Here is a 19,490-nt window from a genome sequence, read left to right as displayed (position 1 = left end):
TTTGTCTGACCCCACAGCTCACATTTTAACCATTATACTAGTCTTCTGGGGTAACAACAGCATTACCTGACCTACCTTGATCTTGGAAACATTGTCATGGAAAAGAGGAAGGCAATAATGTTCTACTCTAGAGGCCCTGTGTGTAGAGTTGAGAGTGTAGGAGAAATCCCTGTGGTTTGGGAAGAGGTGCTTTGGAGAACAGAAGTAAGGAATTATTGTGGACCATAAATTTGGGAAACTGGGAGGAGTGTAGTTGCCCTGCTCAGATTTTTTCCGTGGATCACCATGGCCTTCAGAACTTTAGAGAAATTAAGAAACTCTTCCAAAGCCCTGTAGCTAATAGACCCAGTTTAACAAATTGTTTTAAATTATCATATAGTTCCTTTATAACATTGTGTTAGTTTCACATATACAGCAAAGTGATTCAATTATAAATAAATATATATATATTCCAGATTATTTGCCATTATAGGTTATTATAAGATATTGAATATGGTTCCTTGTGTCATGCAGTAAATCCTTGTTGTTTATCTATTTGATATGTAGTAGTGTGTTTGTTAATCCCAAGGTCCTAATTTATATGTCCCCTGCTTTCCCCTTTCGTAACTGTGAGGTTTTTTTTTTTTTTTTTTTTTTTTAGGGTTGCACCTGAGGCATATGGAGGATCCCAGACTAGGGGTCCAATTGGAGCTGTTGCCACTGGCCTATGCCAGAGCAACAGCAATGCCAGATCCAAGCCATGTCTGTGACCTACACTACAGCTCATGCATGGTGACACTGCATCCTTAACCCACTGAGTGAGGGCAGGGATCGAACCCGCAACCTCATGGTTCCTAGTTGGATTTGTTTCCACTGTGCCACATTGGGAACTGCACGAGTTTGTTTTTTCTGTCTGTGAGATTGTGTCTGTTTCGTACATAGATTCATTTGTATTACTTTTTTAGTTTCCACATATAAGTATAGACCTAGTTTTGAATGATGATAAAGACTTTGCTCATGATTGCTAAGCTGTTGTGCCCTTCTCAGAAAGGGAATTCAATCATACACTCCTTGGCTTCCCGTCACCTGTAGAAGTCAGTTACCCTCGGCAAGGAATGCACAGCTTTCCTGGAGTAGCTCCTGCCTTTTCCTTTGCACTCACTTCTCCTGCCCTCCCTTTGCCCCTGAACGTGGAGCAAAACAATGCTCCTTAGGGTCATGTTCCTAGATCATGATCATCTGAAATGTTCTTCTTCATTTTGTTTTGTGACTAAGTTTTATATCTTTTTTCATGATTTTTATTTTTCCATTAAACTTGATTTACAGTGTACTGTCAATTTTTAATGTACAGCAAAGTGACCCAGTCTCTCTCTCTCTCTCACACACACACACATACACATTCTTTTTCTCACGTTATCCTCCCATCATGTTCCATCACAAGTGACTGGTTATAGTTCCCTGTGCTATACAGCAGAATCTCATTGCTTATCCACTCCAAATGCCATAGTTTGCATCTATTAACTCCAGACTCCCAGTCCATTCCACTCCCTCCCCCTCCCCCTTTGCAACCACAAGTCTGTTTTCCAAGTCCATGAGTTTCTTTTCTGTGAAAAGGTTCATTTGTGCTGTGTATTAGATTCCAGATGTAAGTGATATCATATGGTATTTGTCTTTCTCTTTCTGACTTCACTTAGTGTGAGAGTCTTTAGTTCCATCCATGTTGGTGCAAATGGCATTATTTTGTTCTTTTTTTATGGCTGAGTAGTATTCTGTTGTGAATATATCACATCTTCTTAACCCATTCATCTGCTTCTTTTTTTTTTTTTTTTTTGGTCTTTTTAGGGCCGCATCTATGGCATGTCGAGGTTTCCAGGCTAGGGGTCGAATTGGAGCTACAGCTCCTGGCCTGCACCAGAACCACAGCAGTGCAGAATCTGAGCTATGTCTGTGACCTACACCACAACTCACCCCAATGCCAGATCCTTAACCCACTGAGTGAGGTCAGGGATCAAACCCGCTACCTCATGGTTCTTAGTCAGATTCGTTTCTGCTACACTACTCCCCCATTCATCTTCCTAGCAGTGGACATATAGGTTGTTTCCATGTCTGGGCTATTGTGAACAGGGCTGCAATGAACATACAGGTGCATGTATCTTTTTGAATGAAAGTTTTATCTGGATATATGCCTGAGAGTGGGCTTGCTGGGTCATATGGGTAGTTCCATATTTAGTTTTCTGAGGTACCTCCATACTGTTTTTCATAGTGGTTTTACCAATTTACATTCTCACGAACAGTGTAGGAAGGTGCCCTTTTCTCCACAACCTCTCCAGCATTTGTTATTTGTTGACTTGTTAATGATGACCATTCTGACAGGTGTGAGGTGGTACCTCATAGTAATTTTGATTTGTGTTTCTCTAATAATCAGTGATGGTGAATATTTTTTTAATGCGCCTGTTAGCCTTCTGCATATCTTATTTGGAGAAGTGTCTATTCAGGTCTTTTGGCCATTTTTTAATTGAATTGTTGTTGTTTTTTTTCTGTTGAGTTGTGTAAGTTGTTTGTATATTTTAGAGATTAAGCTCTTGTCAGTTGCATCATTTGAAATTATTTTCTCCCATTCCGTAGGTTGTCCTTTTTCTTTTATTTTTTTTATGGTTTCCTTTGCTGTGCAAAAGCTTGTCAGTTTGATTAAGTCCCATTGGTTTATTTTTGATTTTATTTCTGTTGCCCTAGGAGACTGACCTAAGAAAACATTTGTACAGTTGATGTCAGAGAAATGTTTTGCCTGTGTTCTCTTCTAGGAGTTTGATGATGTCTTGTCTTACATTTACGTCTTTAAGCCATTTTAAGTTTATTCTTATGCATGGTGTGAGGGTGTGTTCTGGTTTCTTTGATTTGCATGCAGCTGTCCAGGTTTCCCAGCAATACATGCTTAAAAGACTGTCTTTTTCCAATTTTATGTTCTTGCCTCCTTTGTTGAAGATTAATTGACTGTAGGTGTCTGGGTTTATTTCTGGGTTCTATATTCTGTTCCATTGGTCTGTATGTCTGTTTTCATACGTGTACCACACTGTCTTAATCACTGTAGCTTTGTACTATTGCCTGAAGTCTTGGAGAATTATGCCTCCTGCTTGGTTTTTGTTCCTCAGGATTGCTTTGGCAATTCTGGGTCTTTTATGGTTCCCTATAAAATTTTGGATAGTTTGTTGTAGTTATGTGAAAAATGTCATGGGTAATTTGGTAGGGATTGCATTGAATCTGTAGATTTCTTTGGGCACTATGGCCATTTTTATGATATTCTTCCAACCTAGGAGTATGGAATATCTTTACATTTCTTTGAATCTTTTTTTTTTTTTTTTTTTAAGGGCCGCACCCATGGCACATGGAAGTTCCCAGGCTAGGGGTCTAATTGGAGCTACAGCCACTGGCCCTCACCACAGCCACAGCAATGCCAGATCCGAGCTGTGTCTGCGACCTATGCTACAGCTCAGAGCAACGCTGGGTCTTTAATCCACTGAGCTGACCAGGGATTGAACCCCTCAACCTCATGGTTCCTAGTCGGATTTGTTTCCACTGTGCCATGATGGGAACTCTTCCATTTCAATCCTCTTTAATTTTCTTAATTAATGTTTTATAGTTCTTAGCATATAAGTCTCTCACCTTCTTGGTCAGGTTTATTCCTAGGTATTTAATTTTTTTGGTGCAATTTTAAAAGGTATTATATTTTTATATTCCTTTTCTAATATTTTGTTTTTAATATACAAAAATGCAACTGATTTCTGAACATTAATCTTGTATCCTGCTACTTTGCTGAATTTGTCAATCAGGTTGAGTAGTTTTTGTGTGGCGTTCTTATGGTTTTGTGCATATGGTATCATGTCATCTGCATACAGTGACAGTTTTACCTCTTCTTTTGCAATTTGGATACCTTTTATTTCTTTTGTTTGTCTAATTGCTGTGGCTAGGACTTCCAATACTATGTTGAATGGAAATGATGAGAGTGGACATCCTTGTCTTGTTCCAGATTTTAGTGGGAAGGCTTTCAGCTTTTCTCCATTGAGTATTGTATTTGCTGTGTCATAAATGGCTTTTATTATGTTAAGTTATTTCCTTCTATACCCACTTTGATAAGAGTTTTTATCATGAATGGATGCTGGATTTTGTCACATGCTTTTTCTGCATCTACTGAGGTGATCATGTGGTTTTTGACTTTTTTTTGTTAATGTGGTGTATGACATTGATTTGCATATGTTGCATCATCCTTGTGAACTTGGGATGAATCCCACTTACTCATGATGTATGATCTTTTTTATATATTGTTGGATTCTTTTGGCCAAAATTTTATTGAGAATTTTTGCGTCTATATTCATCAAAGATATTGGCCTATAATTTTCCTTTTTGGTAGTATCTTTGGTTTTGGTATTAGGGTGATGGTAGCTTCATAGACTGTCTTTGAGAGTATTCCTTCTTCAGCCTTTTGGAAAAGTTTAAGAAGGATGGGTATAAGTTCTTTGTATGTTTGGTAGAATTCGCCTGTGAAGTCATCTGGTCTTGGACTTTTGTTTTCATTACATGTTCAATTTCATTTCTAGTGATGGGTCTGTTCAGTTGGCTTATTTCTTTTTGATTCAATTTTGGCAGTCAAGATTTTACATCTTTCTTGAAGATTTTCTTTACCGTCCTCCTTCCCATTTTGAATTATAATTTCTTCCCTTGGATGCTTTTGTATCTGTGCATGTGGTCATCATTTTCAGCAGAGATCATTATCTGAGTCCCTGCCCTCCCAGCCAAGATTGGAGCCCCTCCTTTATGCTACCAGAGAATCTATGCCAACTTTGACCATGCCTCTTACCATACTTTTTTTGTTGTTAATTTCTTTGCTTACATGTCTGCCTCTTCTATGAGACAGTAAATCACTGAATGCTTATGCCTTGTTTTTTTGATATTCCAACCACCGAGAATAGGACTTGGCATGTAGTTTACCTGCTCATTTCAACTAAACTTAGAATATTAGGTTAGGAATTATAATGATGCCAGTTTTGATCAGATCAAAACAAGTGGAATATGTTGAACAATGATGTTAGTTCACTCAGAAAATATAGGTGAGGAGTTCCTATTGTGGATCAGTGGTAACAAACCTGACTAGTATCCATGAGGATGAAAGTTCGATCCCTGACCTTGCTGTGAGCTGTGGCATAGGTTGCAGATGCTGCTCGGACTTGGTGTGGGCGTGGCTGCAGTGTAGGCCAGCAGCTGCAGCTCTGATTCAGCCCCTAGCCTGGGAACTTCCATACGTTGTGGATGTGGCCCAAAACACAAAGAAAAAAAAAATGATAATAAAAATAACTACTATTTAATGAAAGGTAATTATGTGCCAGACATTAAACTCAGTTTGAAATAAATCATCCCATTATTCCAAGTCAAACTCAGATATGAAAGATTATTAGGTATAATTTTAAAGCAAACTCATTTCTTATTATATATAAATTTTAAGACGAAACTTTAAAAATGCATTAATTATCAAACTGTTGCTAACTGGATAGAAGTGTTACTGGGGCTTTAAGCGGAGGAAAATGCCCTTAGAAAGGGACAGGAGTCATCTTTGTTTCTTTGTACTCCGTTTTTAAAACGTTACTACAAATGTGTATTCTTGGCTACATGCAGAGATCTTCCGGAAAGAACACTGTACTCATTTATAACTGGGATGTGGCGTGTTGAGTGAGACAGAGGGCTGTCGTCAAAGTGAGCCCAGATGAGACCCTGCATAGTGCAGTGCTTCGTGCTCTTATCAACGGTCCATTGTCAAGGCTCCCTTAGTGGTGCCCTCTTTTCAACCCAAGGCCCAAACTGGGTGACTGAAGGCCATGGTTACTTAGCCTAATTCCCGATTTTCATTCACTTGGAAACCTGCTCATTAGGAATTCTATGGTGTAATTTTGGAAAGGGAATTCTCATTCCTCATAGCTTTCTGTTTCTCGGACAAATATATTATCTGAAATTGATGTGTTTATATAATCATGACACATCATTTTTGAATAGGTATTAAATTTTGGCTTGCATGACATTTCTGTGTTACTCTAGCAATGTTCAGTCATATTCCAGAATACTTTTAAATGCAGATTCCCCCCAAAATTTATCATATAGTTGCCCCACATTTCTCATAGCATTTTATAGCTCCCTCACTACTTTGGGGGGCTTGATTTTATTGTCTCCTTAATTTCTCAATGTTTTGTGCTGATTAGAATGGATATTCGATATTCTTTATTTATTCTTTATTTAATCCTAATACTTAAAGTCTATCAGTGAGAGAGACTACATTCGTGCTCAAAAAAGTATTTAAGAAATTTTTTTGCTCGCCATCCATCTGTTATTTGGTAGAAATTTGCTATAAAGCTGTTACTGTGGTTTTATTTCAGTGACCCCGCAGCCAAAGCCCTGTGGGAAGCCTTACTGAACACCAAGCACAAAGAGGCAGTGATGGAAGTCCGGAGACATCTAGTGGAAGCAGCCAGCAGAGAAAATCTGCCAATCAAGATGAGTATGGGTAAGCTATCAGCTTCCCCCACAGACAGGGACCCTCCCGCCCCCACCAGCTCTGAGGAGCTTCATTTATGCTGGGTGGACCCAGCCAGTGTGGCATCTAGGTGAAAGTATTGAAGACGTTTGTAAGCTGTTGAAAGAGTAGAGAAGGAATTTGTACACATGCCCTCGGGGCTCAGCCATGAGCCCTTTTCTTAAACTCAGCGTTGGAAAGTCCAGGAGAGTCTTGGCTTACAATGCAAAGACTATATTCTGTTAGTTATTTGACCCAGAACTATCAGAATTGGTCTGAACAACTCCTCCTCATTCTTTTCCCCCTCCTCCCCACTTACTGTGGATAGAAGATCTTTCATTGGTTTTGAACTGACGAATGAAGTACTCTGCTGACAAATAGGTGAGCAGATGGATACGTTCTGTCCTGGCCCCTCACCCTTAGAGTAGTCAACTACTGGTCATATCAGTGTTAGCCCCCCCACCCTTGCCAAGGCATCACATATCTCACTTTTCTCATTTCTCATTTTTCACATGCAGCTTTGTCTTTAGTATTAGAAGAATAGGGCTACAATGAAATTTAAGTTTTTATTTATTTTTATTTATTTTATTTTATTTTTTATATAATGATTTTTATTTTTTTTCCCCAGGAATTTAAGTTTTAAATGGCTTTTTTCTTTTGATTAAAAAGTCAGAACTAATGTTTTGATTTGTGAACAGGAGTCTGAAGTTTTACTTTTTTCAATTAAATACTTTTACTAATATGGAAATATTTAAATACAAGTATTGAATCTGGCTAATAGGTAGAGTTTATTTCTAGAAACTTGAAAAAGTTTATTTCTCTATTTTGAAATTTCTTTATTTTGAAAATAAGGTTTCTCTTATAATTTGCTCTTAGGTATCCAATAAATATGATTACATTTAACTAGACGGGAAAATTTTTCTCTGCTGAGATTTGTCACCCAAGTTGTTTGTTTGGTTTTTTGGCTGCAGTGTGCAGCGGCTTAATATGGGATGTCAGAGCCCAGACCAGGGATTGAACCCAGGCCATGGTGGTGAAAGCACCAAGTCCTAATCACTAGACCACCAGGGAACTCCCTCAACCCAGTTGTTGATTACTAATAAGTACAAAAAATAATCAAACTATCAAGTTGAAATAGAAGAAAAAATTTTGGATGTAAAAGAATATGGATAAACCTAGAAGGAAAAAAAGGGTTATAGTATGAAAAAAAATCATAACTTTCATTTTGTTAGGTGATTGTATATGAGGGCTTTAAGAAACACGAAGGATGATAAGGAAAATGAAAATAAGTAACTTTTATTGAGCATTTAGGATGTGCCAGGTCTTCTTCTAATTCTTTTTTTTTTTTTTTTTTTTTTTTTTTTTTTTTTTTGCTTTTTAGGGCCTCACCTGAGGCATATGGAGGTTCCCAGGCTAGGGGTCAAATTGGAGCTACAGCTGCTGGCCTACACCATGGCAACGCCGGATCCTTAACCCACTGAGCGAGGCCAGGGATCGAACCCGCAACCTCATGGGTCCTAGTCAGATTCGTTTCTGCTGCACCATAACGGGAACGCCTCTTCTTCTAATTCTTTTACATGTGTTATTTAATCTTCATAGTAATTCTATGAGATGGGTATTGTCTCATTTTTCAAATAAAGAATCTGGAATAGAGAAAAATTAATTGCTCAAAGCTGTATATCTGGTAAGAACTGGGACTGGAATTCAAACCTAGACTCTCTAATGTGAGAGAATATACTTTTTATTTATAAAATTATCCTAATTCAATACAACCAATGCTAGATTCCTACATGTTGTTTTGGAGTAGAAGTAAAGTTGTTTCTTTGAGAGCATCCTGGCATTTGACTATAATTCGGGAGACTCTCTCTCCCTCTCCTCCTTCCCTTCCCCCTTTCTTTCTTCCTTTCTTCTTTTTTTTCCCCACGGTTCTAGATATGCATTAATAATGTATGTTTCCCTAAAATTGTTCCTTCTCTGTGAGTATGTTGAAATAAGAACTAATTCATACTATGAGTAGAGAAAAGTAAGAATACACAAAGGGTCTGGGTGATAAGGTTAATTTATATTGCATTTTGGTGATAAAACCTTATGATGCTATCACAGAGCATAAATCAATTTTTATTGCTCAGTCAGTGCAGGGCTCTTGAAAGAATAAAACACTTTACATTTCTAAAGCTCTGTGTCTTTTAAAAATAATCAGAGCCAGCAAAAAAAAAGGCAAACAACCCCATAAGGAATTCAATTTAAATATTTGAGTTTTCCTTAGACCAAAAAAAAAAAAAAATTTAGATAAGATGGTTTGATTTATCCCCGAACTCCAGACGTCGGGGAGGGTGAGGAGAGGGAAAAAAAAAAAAAAAAAAAGGGAAAGAATCAGACAATAGTTGGCTAGCTTTTGTTGTAAGAAGGACCGAAAAGATTGGCCCAAATCACATTCTATCTGTGTGCCAGCTGTAATTTAGTAAAAGATAACACACTGTAGCTATCCATTTCTGCTTCATATCACTGGTCAGAATTTCTGGTGTGTCTCATTTCCATATACCAACAGATACATAACCATGAACAGTAAGGCAAAGGGGCTGGAGTTTAAACATAATAAAACATTGATATTTGAAAACTGCTTATCATTTTAAAAAAATCATGCTCTGATATCCCAGATGGTTGGAATGCTTTTTCTAGCCACATTTAAAACTATGAAATGTACTTTAAACTATGCACTGATCTCCCAACCCTTGTTATAAATTCTACTGAAGTACACATTTTTCTGACTGTGACAGAGGCTTCTGGTATTTTTGAGACATTAAACAGATATTTTAATGCTAGACTAAAGATTTTCTTAAATTTACTGGGAGAGCTTCCATGATTGAAACCTCTGCTCTTAAATATAAAATTTCTCAGTAAAAGGTAAGTTTCTGTTAGAACTTCATGAAGACCCAAAGAAATGAGCATCATTCCCTTAGGGGAAAAAAAGTTTAATTGCCAAAAGAAAGAAAAAATGTTCATTTTATCATTTCACGTATAAACATATGCCTTCTTTCCAAGAGCCTGTTATTAAATTGTCAGTTCACGAAATAGATATGTTCCAGAAAAGTGATTTTTTGAAAACATCGTAAATTGAGTTGTATTTTTTTCCCCCACTGGCTTTTCATCATGAAAAATGTGTTCTGAAAGTAAAAACAAATGGACTCTAAGAAACGCTTTTGTTGGGACCCAGAATTTTCATTCACAGAAGAAATGAGTCAAAGATGCCCATCTCAGTCTCTCCATTTACGGAGAATCTGTTTCTCTGGATTAACACAGTGGTTGGGGATCTTCACCCCTTTGTCCCACGCTTAGCTCTCTGCAGAAGGGCGTATTCCCCAGCTTTACTGGCTGGCAGAAAGACTCTATTAGGGCTGAAGGGAAACAGATCTTTTTGTGACACTCTCCTTTGTTTTGCAGCCAGATTTCTTGGAAGAGTATTATATGCCTGACGCCTCTGTTTCTTTATTATTTTTTTGCTTATTAATCTAGTGTAGTCTGGCTCCTGACACTCTTTTGCTGAGACATTTCCTAGGCCTCTAGATGTAAGGGCATTTTCTCAGTCCCCATTCTTTGCAACATTCGGTATTAGATTCTCACCTCTGTCTTGGACATCTCTTTGTTTTCTGCAACTTTAGGCTCTCCTGATTGTGATGGAGTAGTGTAAAGTCAGTTACATGTGGAGGTGCATCACAGTTCTGCTGCTCATTGGCCAAACATCAATTTATTTTCCCATAAGAATGGGGGAGATAGCTATTTTGTAATTTCGGAGGAGAAAGAAACCTCTGAGCAGAGCAAAGGTTATGATCGTTATGCAAACCGGAGTTAGTATGCTGCAGTTATAGTCTACCTTTGAGGAAATCTGCATGGGAAGCCGTATTATAGGAAGGTTGTTTGATGGGAGTAAAATCCAGACAATCAACTCAAGTTAGATGATTTTACCCTTTCTTTCTGGGAAATGTACTTATTCATTCTTTTCGCTTGGTTTCTCTTTTTCTCCTCTTTGTGCTTAAACTCTCCCTTTTGATAACACATTCTTTTAGCCGAATTCTAAATATTTTTTCCATTTTCAGCTTACATATCATTACACTCTGTTACCCCTTCCTGACTCTCTTCACCCCCTAAATCACCTTGGCTATCTCTGAGATTCCCAAACCTCTGTGGTCACATTTTTACAGGAAAACCTCTTGGGCTACATTTCCAGATGATGATCTCATCCATTGCATCGCGCAGCTTCTTAATTTACTCTCCTTGTTGTGGGGCAGTGGAGTTTTAGCTCCGTAGACTCATCATCAGTTCTTCTTTTTCAAATTAAGTGTGATGAATTCTTCCAAGCATTTCTGAAAAGACAAGCCTTTTTTCTTTTTTTTCTCTTTTAATTTTAATGCCACACCTGTGGCATATGGAGGTTCCAAGGTTTGGGGTCTAATCGGAGCTGTAGCTGCGAGCATACGCCACAGCAACGCAGGATCTGAGCCACGTCTGCGACCTACACCATAGCTCACGGCAATGCCAGATCCTTAACCCACTGAGCGAAGCCAGGGATTGAACCCGCAAGCTCATGGTTCCTAGTCAGATTCGTTTCTACTGCGCTACAAAGGAAACTCTGACAAGCCTTTAACAATCACATTTTTTCAAGTTCTGAGCCGCTGGCATAGCTCTAGTTTGTTAGTGTCCATCCTAAAATGTGATGTCGGGAGCTGAATAAAGACACTGTCTTGTTCTTTGCCTCTTTTTGGCCATCATACTTCTCTTAATGAAGTCACAGATGAAATTATTGAGTTTTGCTTCCCTCCGATGCCACGCCCACTGTCATTTCCGGCTTTTACAATTTCGCAATACTGGCTTTGAGAAACAGCAATAACTCAAAACACCCTAAAATTTTATTCGATATATAGTGTTTTCAGTATAACTCTGCTTCTTACTGGTACTTGAGTTTATCTAGTTGTGGCTGGATAACAGCTGTGTTTTGATCACATTTTTATCTTTTGCTTTCGTTTTGGATTAAGGGGAGCATGTGTCCACACACATCTGTGTGTGTGTGTGTGTGTGTGTGTGTGTGTGTGTGTCTATGTGTTATGTGGAGTAGGTGTGGACATTGTCAAGCTTTGCAAAATAGATATCGTAAAGCCTAATAAGACCAACATACCATCTGATATATGATAATTTATAAGAGGTAAGAGCATCTGGATAGGGCACATACACTGACTGTTAAGTCTCACACATCTTTGTCTTCATGTATTAGCTGTTGCCACAGTTTGAGGAATGAGGAAGGGAATTGACTATTATTGAACAGCTACTTTGTTTTTTTTGCGTTTTTTTTTTTTTTTTTTTTTTTTTTTTTGCTTTTTTAGGGCTGCACCCGTGGCATATGGAGGTTCCCAGGCTAGGGGTCGAATCAGAGCCGCCCGCCTACTCCACAGACACAGCAGCATCAGATCCGACCCACGTCTGCGACCACAGCTCACGGCAACACCAGATCCTTAACCTACTGAGTGAGGCCAGGGATGGAACCCACAACCTCATGGTTCCTAGTTGGATTTGTTTTGGCTGGGCCACAATGGGAATTCCTGACCAGCTGCTTTGTTTCAGGTACTGTAACAAGTTTTACATAGTTTGTGTAATTTAATCCTCCCAGCAGTCTTGTGAATTTGGTACCCTTTCCCCACAGCCCGCTTCATTTCACAGACAAGGAACACTAAGACTCAAGAAGGTTAAGTTTCTTTTCCGGGATTACTGTGCCAGTTGTTAACTGTCTCTTCAATCTCAGCCCACCCTTGTGCTCCTGATGCTGGGGATGAGACCCTGCACACCACATTCTGCTTTTCCAGCTGGTGGCCTGGCGGGCTGTGCTAGTAAGGGATGCCCGAGGGAAACTGCAAGCCTGAAAGGGGAAAAGGCAACTTGTCACATCCTGCCTGCCTCCTCTGGACTTGCTTCTGCCTGTGACTGCCATGCCAACCACACTTCTTCACCCCTGCAGTGGCAGGTCTTTTCTGTGGCAGCAACAGAATTCAGTTTGCAGTTCTTCCAATACTTGCAGAACCAGCTTCACAGCACCCCCTCCTTGGAGATACCAGCCCAGCTAGGCAGTGCTCTGTTCTCAGAGGTATAATTCCATCCTCCTCCCTGCTGGTGACAGCTGCTTCCAACAGTTGCTACCTGTGTGATACCTTGGAGTTCCTTTTTTACCTTTCTGTAACCCAGTTAACAATTCTCTGTGCTCCAATAACTGGTGTGTTTCCTACCTTTTGCCTGGGTCCCGACTAATACAGTCTTAGAGGGGGTGAGCCAGAATATAGTCCTGGTCTCCCTGACTTCTCTAGCAGGCCTCTTTCATTTTGAGAAATCAAACTATGGGGGTGGAGGTGGGGCAGGAGGAGCGGCTACAGAGCCACAAACACAGATATGATTGTGCCATTACTCTGTCTAACCTCTGGTGGTTCCCCAGCCTCAAGATAGTGTCCAAACTCCTTAGCATGCTATTTGTATGTCTTTCCGACTTCTGGCCTCACACGCAATTCACCCATCGACTCGAATTGCTTTTCCTCCCTACTCCCCATTCACCAGAAGGAACTTCTGTAGATCCAGGTCTTGGTTGTTTTTGCCTGAAATATTTTCACCTGATTGTCCCTCCACATACTCTCCACCCTTCTCTACCTGTGCCTCTGGAGGCTAGCAGTTATGGGGTGCCTCAGCAGGCTTTTCCGGCCTCGCGGTTGGGTTTGGCCAGTGGGAGGCATGGGCAGGAGATTTAGAGGGTGAGAGGGAGCATGGTTAGGTCTTGTCTGCCTGGCTTCATCCCTGTCAGGATGCAGTTGGTTGCTTCCCTCTGTCCTTCCCTGCTTGATTTTCCTTAACCTTCCTTATTTCCCCTTAGCCTAACTTACAAATTCCTGTCATTAAACTCACCTTATTTCCCGTGTTTGAGCCTGTCATCTTTTTCCTCCTGGGATCTTTGACTAATATACCCACTCATTTTCCAGTGCATGCACTTGCGCGTGCACACACACTCTCCTGTCGAACCCATCTTATTCTGCGCGATCCAATACAAATGTTACTTTCTCTGTGGGACCATATCTAATTCCCTCTTACCTTCCTTCCTACCCCCTCCTCAACAGGCAACATGACTCTGCCTTCTGAGGACCCCCAGCTCTTTCTCTTGTTGTGGTCTTATCACTTATCACTTGTACCACAGTACAAAAGAGTTAGACATGTGTGGGTCTAAAACTTTGCTAGATAGTGCCCATGTCAGTGTCACTCGACTGTTTGGCTTGGTACGTGGAGGATGGCTTGGCACTTGCCGCTTGAATGAATGGATTGCGTGATGAGTGTGGATGAGTAGTAGAGGGATGGTGAGCGTTTCTATGATGCATGGTTGTATGCATTAATATTTCTATTTACAACTTTCTGGTATTTCTTGTTCCTCTTGAAGTCTCGGAGCATCTAATTGTGTCTTCTTTCTTGATTCTATTCCCTTGGTCTTCACATCACTTTGCCCTTCTGGTTATCTCCTTTCTTTTTTTTTTTTTTTTATTTTCCCACTGTATAGCAAGGGGGTCAGGTTATCCTTAGATGTATACATTGCAATTACAGTTTTTTCCCCCACCCTTTCTTCTGTTGCAACATGAGTATCTAGACATAGTTCTCAATGCTATTCAGCGGGATCTCCTTGTAAATCTATTCTAGGTTGTGTCTGATAAGCCCAAGCTCCCGATCCCTCCCACTCCCTCCCCCTCCCATCAGGCAACCACAAGTCTCTTCTCCAAGTCCATGATTTTCTTTTCTGAGGAGATGTTCATTTGTGCTGGATATTAGATTCCAGTTATAAGTGATATCCTATGGTATTTGTCTTTGTCTTTCTGGCTCATTTCACTCAGGATGAGAGTCTCTAGTTCCATCCATGTTGCTGCAAATGGCATGATGCCATCCTTTTTTATGGCCGAGTAGTATTCCATTGTGTATATATACCACATCTTCCGAATCCAATCATCTGTCGATGGACATTTGGGTTGTTTCCATGTCCTGGCTATTGTGAATAGTGCTGCAATGAACATGTGGGTGCATGTGTCTCTTTTAAGTATAGCTTTGTCTGGATAGATGCCCAAGAGTGGGATTGCAGGGTCGTATGGAAGTTCTATGTATAGATTTCTAAGGTATCTCCAAACTGTTCTCCATAGTGGCTGTACCAGTTTACATTCCCACCAGCAGTGCAGGAGGGTTCCCTTTTCTCCACAGCCCCTCCAGCACTTGTTATTTGTGGATTTATTAATGATGGCCATTCTGACTGGTGTGAGGTGGTATCTCATGGTAGTTTTGATTTGCATTTCTCTTATAATCAGCGATGTGGAGCATTTTTTCATGTGTTTGTTGGCCATCTGTATATCTTCTTTGGAGAAATGTCTATTCAGGTCTTTTGCCCATTTTTCCATTGATTGATTGGTTTTTTTGCTGTTGAATTGTATAAGTTGCTTATATATTCTAGAGATTAAGCCCTTGTCAGTTGCATCATTTGAAACTGTTTTCTCCCATTCTGTAAGTTGTCTTTTTGTTTTCTTTTGGGTTTCCTTTGCTGTGCAAAAGCTTTTCAGTTTGATGAGGTCCCATGGGTTTATTTTTGCTCTAATTTCTATTGCTTTGGGAGACTGACCTGAGAAAATATTCATGATGTTGATGTCAGAGAGTGTTTTGCCTATGTTTTCTTCTAGGAGTTTGATGGTATCCTGTTGTATATTTAAGTCTTTCAGCCATTTGGAGTTTATTTTTGTGCATGGTGTGAGGGTGTGTTCTAGTTTCATTGCTTTGCATGCAGCTGTCCAGGTTTCCCAGCAATGCTTGCTGAATAGACTTTCCTTTTCTCATTTGATGTTCTTGCCTCCCTTGTCAAAGATTAATTGACCATAGGTGTCAGGGTTTATTTCCGGGTTCTCTATTCTGTTCCATTGGTCTGTCTGTCTGTTTTGATACCAGTACCACACTGTTTTGATGACTGTGGCTTTGTAGTATTTCTTGAAGTCTGGGAGAGTTATGCCTCCTGCTTGGTTTTTGTTTCTCAGGATTGCTTTGGCGATTCTGGGTCTTTTGTTGTTCCATATAAATGTTTGGATTGTTTGTTCTAGTTCTGTGAAAAATGTCATGGGTAATTTGATAGGGATTGCATTAATCTGTAGATTGCTTTGGGTAGGATGGCCATTTTCACAATATTGATTTTCCCAATCCAGGAACATGGAATATCTTTCCATTTCTTTACATCTTCTTTGATTTCTTTGATTAAGGTTTTATAGTTCTCGGCATATAGGTCCTTTACCTCTTTGGTCAGGTGTATTCCGAGGTATTTGATTTTGTGAGGTACAATTTTAAAAGGTATCGTATTTTTGTATTCCTTTTCTAATGTTTCATTGCTGGTATACAGAAATGCAACTGACTTCTGATGGTTATCTCCTTTCTGATAATTGCTTCATGCTTTCTTTCTTACTTCCAGTTTCCTGAAAGCCTGATTTAGAGATATTTGTGCCCCTTTTGCGCCTTGCATGTAGATACTCAGTAATTGCTACCAATCTTAAAGCCTTACTCTGCTTCTACTCCCCCATTCAAAAAAAGAATGCTCATTTCAGTCTCCTGAGTTTTAAAATTCTCCCCTAACTTTTTTTCCCATCTTGTCTCTTATCTTCTATCATCCTTTCTAAAGATTACATCCTATATCCCTATCAGTGCTGTTTTTGTTCAGACTCTTACTCTAGCAGTTACCAGTGGACCCTGAGTAGTTGGGGCTGGAAATTCTTATCTGTGCTTCTTGGTATTCTCTACACCTAACATAAGACCTTGAAGTTACTGTATGCCTAGTAAGTGTTTTTGGAATGAATAAATACATTCTTGAATGAATACTGTCACTCGGTATTTTATATGTATTTATTTAATGAGTTGCTTTTTTCCTATCTTCTGTGGAATCTGAGAGTGAATTGATTTTAAATATCAGTTCTCAAACTTTGTGGTCTCAGAACCCCTCTGCATTCTTAAAAACTATTGAGGACATCAAGACCTTTTATTTTAGCAGCATATAACTGCTGATATATTGAGATGGATGGATGGATGGATGGGTGGGTGGGTGGAAAGACCAAACGAAAGAGAGAAAGAATGAAAGAATCACATTAGGAATTTAAGTAGGGAAAATTAAAAAATATTTATTAATTAACATAAAAGTATTATAACAAACCTATTACATGTTAACATGAGTAACTTTTTTGTGTGTGAAAAATAACTTTTTTGTGTGTGAAAAATGACTTTTCTCAAAATAATGTAATATGCTATTTTACATTTTTACATATCTAATGTCTGGTTTAATAGAAGAAAGCTGTATTCTCTTACTTGCTTCTTCATTCAGTCTTCTGGGACATATTATTTTGGATAAGGTATATAAAGGGAAGCTGGCTTTACAAAGATACATAGCTTGAAAAGGAAAGACTATTTTAATAACTTTTCAGAAAACTGCAGATTCTTTGATACTACACCAAATTCACAAAGTAGTTTCTTATATGTTGATTGCAGTGTAGAATATGAAACTATATCATTGAATTTTTCATATTCTGTTACATTGAAACCCATTGGTATTTCTTGCACATTGAGTGGATCTTTTACACACACATTATTTTATAGCGTTGTACATTAGTCACTTCGACAGCATTGGTTCTCTAAATTATGCAGATTTTCCAAATGTTGACGCATCTTATACAAATGCAACGAAACCACAATTGTTGACATCCCCACTGATATCATTAGAAAAGCTTTAAATATCGGGGATGCAAAGATATAGGGGTAGATACAAGTTTTCCAAAATTATAATTTTTCACATGAAAATTTGAATTTTGACAATAAGTGTTAGTTGTTTTGGCTTACTTCATTCATTTTTTGGAAAAAAAAATATGTGAAGAACCACAGTTTTTTAGTTGTCTTTTTCAGTAAAAAATTTTTTGCCACTGAAACAGTGGGAACAGCACTTTTCCACTCAAGCAATCACATCAGTGCTTTTTCCTGAAGATAGTAGTGGTCCTTTGGTATGTACCAGCAGTGCCTTTTGTACATTTCCCATTTCTTTTCTTTTCTTTTTTTTTTTTTTTTTTTTTCTTTTTTCTTTTTCTTTTTCCTTTTTTTCCTGCTTTTTAGGGCCACACCCTTGGCATAAGGAGATTCCCATGCTAGGGGTCGAATTGGAACTACAGCTGCTGGCCTACACCACAGCTCACAGCAATGCCAGATCCTTAACCCACTGATGAGGCCAGGGATCAAACCCGCAACCTCATTGTTCCTTGTTGGATTTGTTTCTGCTGCACCACAACGGGAACTCTATTTCCCATTTCTCTACACAGACTATTGATGTTTTCCTAAGGGTTGAGATTTGATAAAATCAGTAACATTCGCATTTTCATCATGACCATTCTGAAGTGGAACTGACTGATTATATAATTTGTTGCCACTGCTTTGATTGGTGCTAAGGCAAGGGCACTTTTACCCACCAATGTTTTTGTACCATCAGTGCAAAATATAGGATAATAACAAAATCAAGTGGCATCTTTGTATTATTATGAAAATAATTCTGACTTTTTGACTACCTAAAAGTGCCTCAAGGAATCAGAATTTTGTGGAACACCTTTGAGAACCATTATTTAAAAGAGTACAGTATTCTGCAGGGTACAAGATTCACATGGTTTCCTAGAGATCACTGGAATCCATAGAAGGGGGAAAGCTCATTGAAATTTTTTCTACACATTATCCATATTTAGAAGTAATAGATAATTGTTTTTATTTATTTAAAATATGTTTATTATGTTTGCATACTATGTAATTAGGTCCTTGTAGGGGATAGGAAACATAAAAAAATGTTATCTTGTTTTCAAATGAACAATTTGATTATCTTATCTGAATCTATCTTCAAAATGGGGATTCTTTTATCTGCTAGCTTGCCAATTAGATGAGATGATTTATACAAAACATAGCGTTTTTGAAATCCAAGGTCTTCTGTAAAAGGAGGGTATAGCATGATAAAATTATTTATTATGTCCTGGGCAGATAATGAAAATAATGACCAGTGGTTACACAGTTGCTTTTGAAGAGTACTCTATCAGATCTAGGGGTGGAGTTACACTGCCTGTAGGATTGTTCCCTGATTATCTCAGTTGGGAAACTTGTGACTAAAGTAATGATTTCCAGAACTGAAAGTAGAGATTAGGGATTTAGTTACCTACTGATTATGTTGGAGCCTAAGTAGTGAATTTCTAAAGGAAATAAAATGTAAGGGTAATGATGCAGGAAAAGAAGGTAGAATGAGAGAGAAGAGAGGTGAAGGCAAAGCTATAAGGAATCCATCCATTTAAGAGTGTGAAGAAGAAGAGATTGTAGAGAAAGAGACAGAAAGGATTTTTATTTTTATTTTTATTTTTGCTTTTTAGGGCCGTTCCCATGGCATATGGAAGTTCCCAGGCTAGGATTTGAATCAGAGCTACAGTTGCCTATACCACAGCCACAGCAACACGGGATCTGAGCTGCATCTGTGACTTACGCCAAAGCTCACAGTAATGCTGAATCCTTGACCCACTGAGCGAGGCCAGGGATCGAACCTGCGTCCTCATGAATCCTAGTTGGATTCATTTCCACTGTGCCACAGTGGGAGCTCTGGAAGGGTTTTTATTGAATTAGTAATCAATAATGCCTGAAAACTTTAGGATTGCTAAAGAAATCTTTCCTTTTTACACTTCATCACCTAAAACAGAATCTGAGTTGCCTGCTTCTCTGTTTCTTCATCTGCATGTTGGGAATCTGAACTGCTAATATTCCTTCTTCAGGCATCTGCCCTCTGACTCTATATTTTTAACTTTAATTGGTACATTGTTTTTTTTTTTATCTCCTCTTTTATTAATTTTCATATTTTTTCAACAGAAGGGAT

General features: G+C 38.8%; 1 protein-coding gene across 7 annotated transcripts in view; it reads left to right on the top strand.

The window, feature by feature from the left end:
• Positions 1 to 19,490, top strand: part of SCFD2 (sec1 family domain containing 2) — a 430,084-nt gene that overhangs the window by 46,461 nt on the left and 364,133 nt on the right. For all 7 annotated transcript variants that reach the window (XR_014812421.1, XR_014812420.1, XR_014812419.1 and 4 more), the window contains exon 3: positions 6,396 to 6,523. Coding sequence is in view for 4 of the 7 variants with exons in the window: in XM_003482381.5 (XP_003482429.3) it covers positions 6,396 to 6,523 (128 nt within the window). In the remaining 3 variants the exon portion in view is untranslated. The remainder of the gene's footprint in view (positions 1 to 6,395; positions 6,524 to 19,490) is intronic.

Source organism: Sus scrofa, chromosome 8 (assembly GCF_054392235.1).
Source record: "Sus scrofa isolate SSC_HxYL_T2T_F1_AM1 chromosome 8, Sscrofa_HxYL_maternal_Yorkshire_Landrace_v2.0, whole genome shotgun sequence".
Taxonomy (NCBI): domain Eukaryota; kingdom Metazoa; phylum Chordata; class Mammalia; order Artiodactyla; family Suidae; genus Sus; species Sus scrofa.
This window is presented reverse-complemented; position numbering and strand designations above follow the sequence as displayed.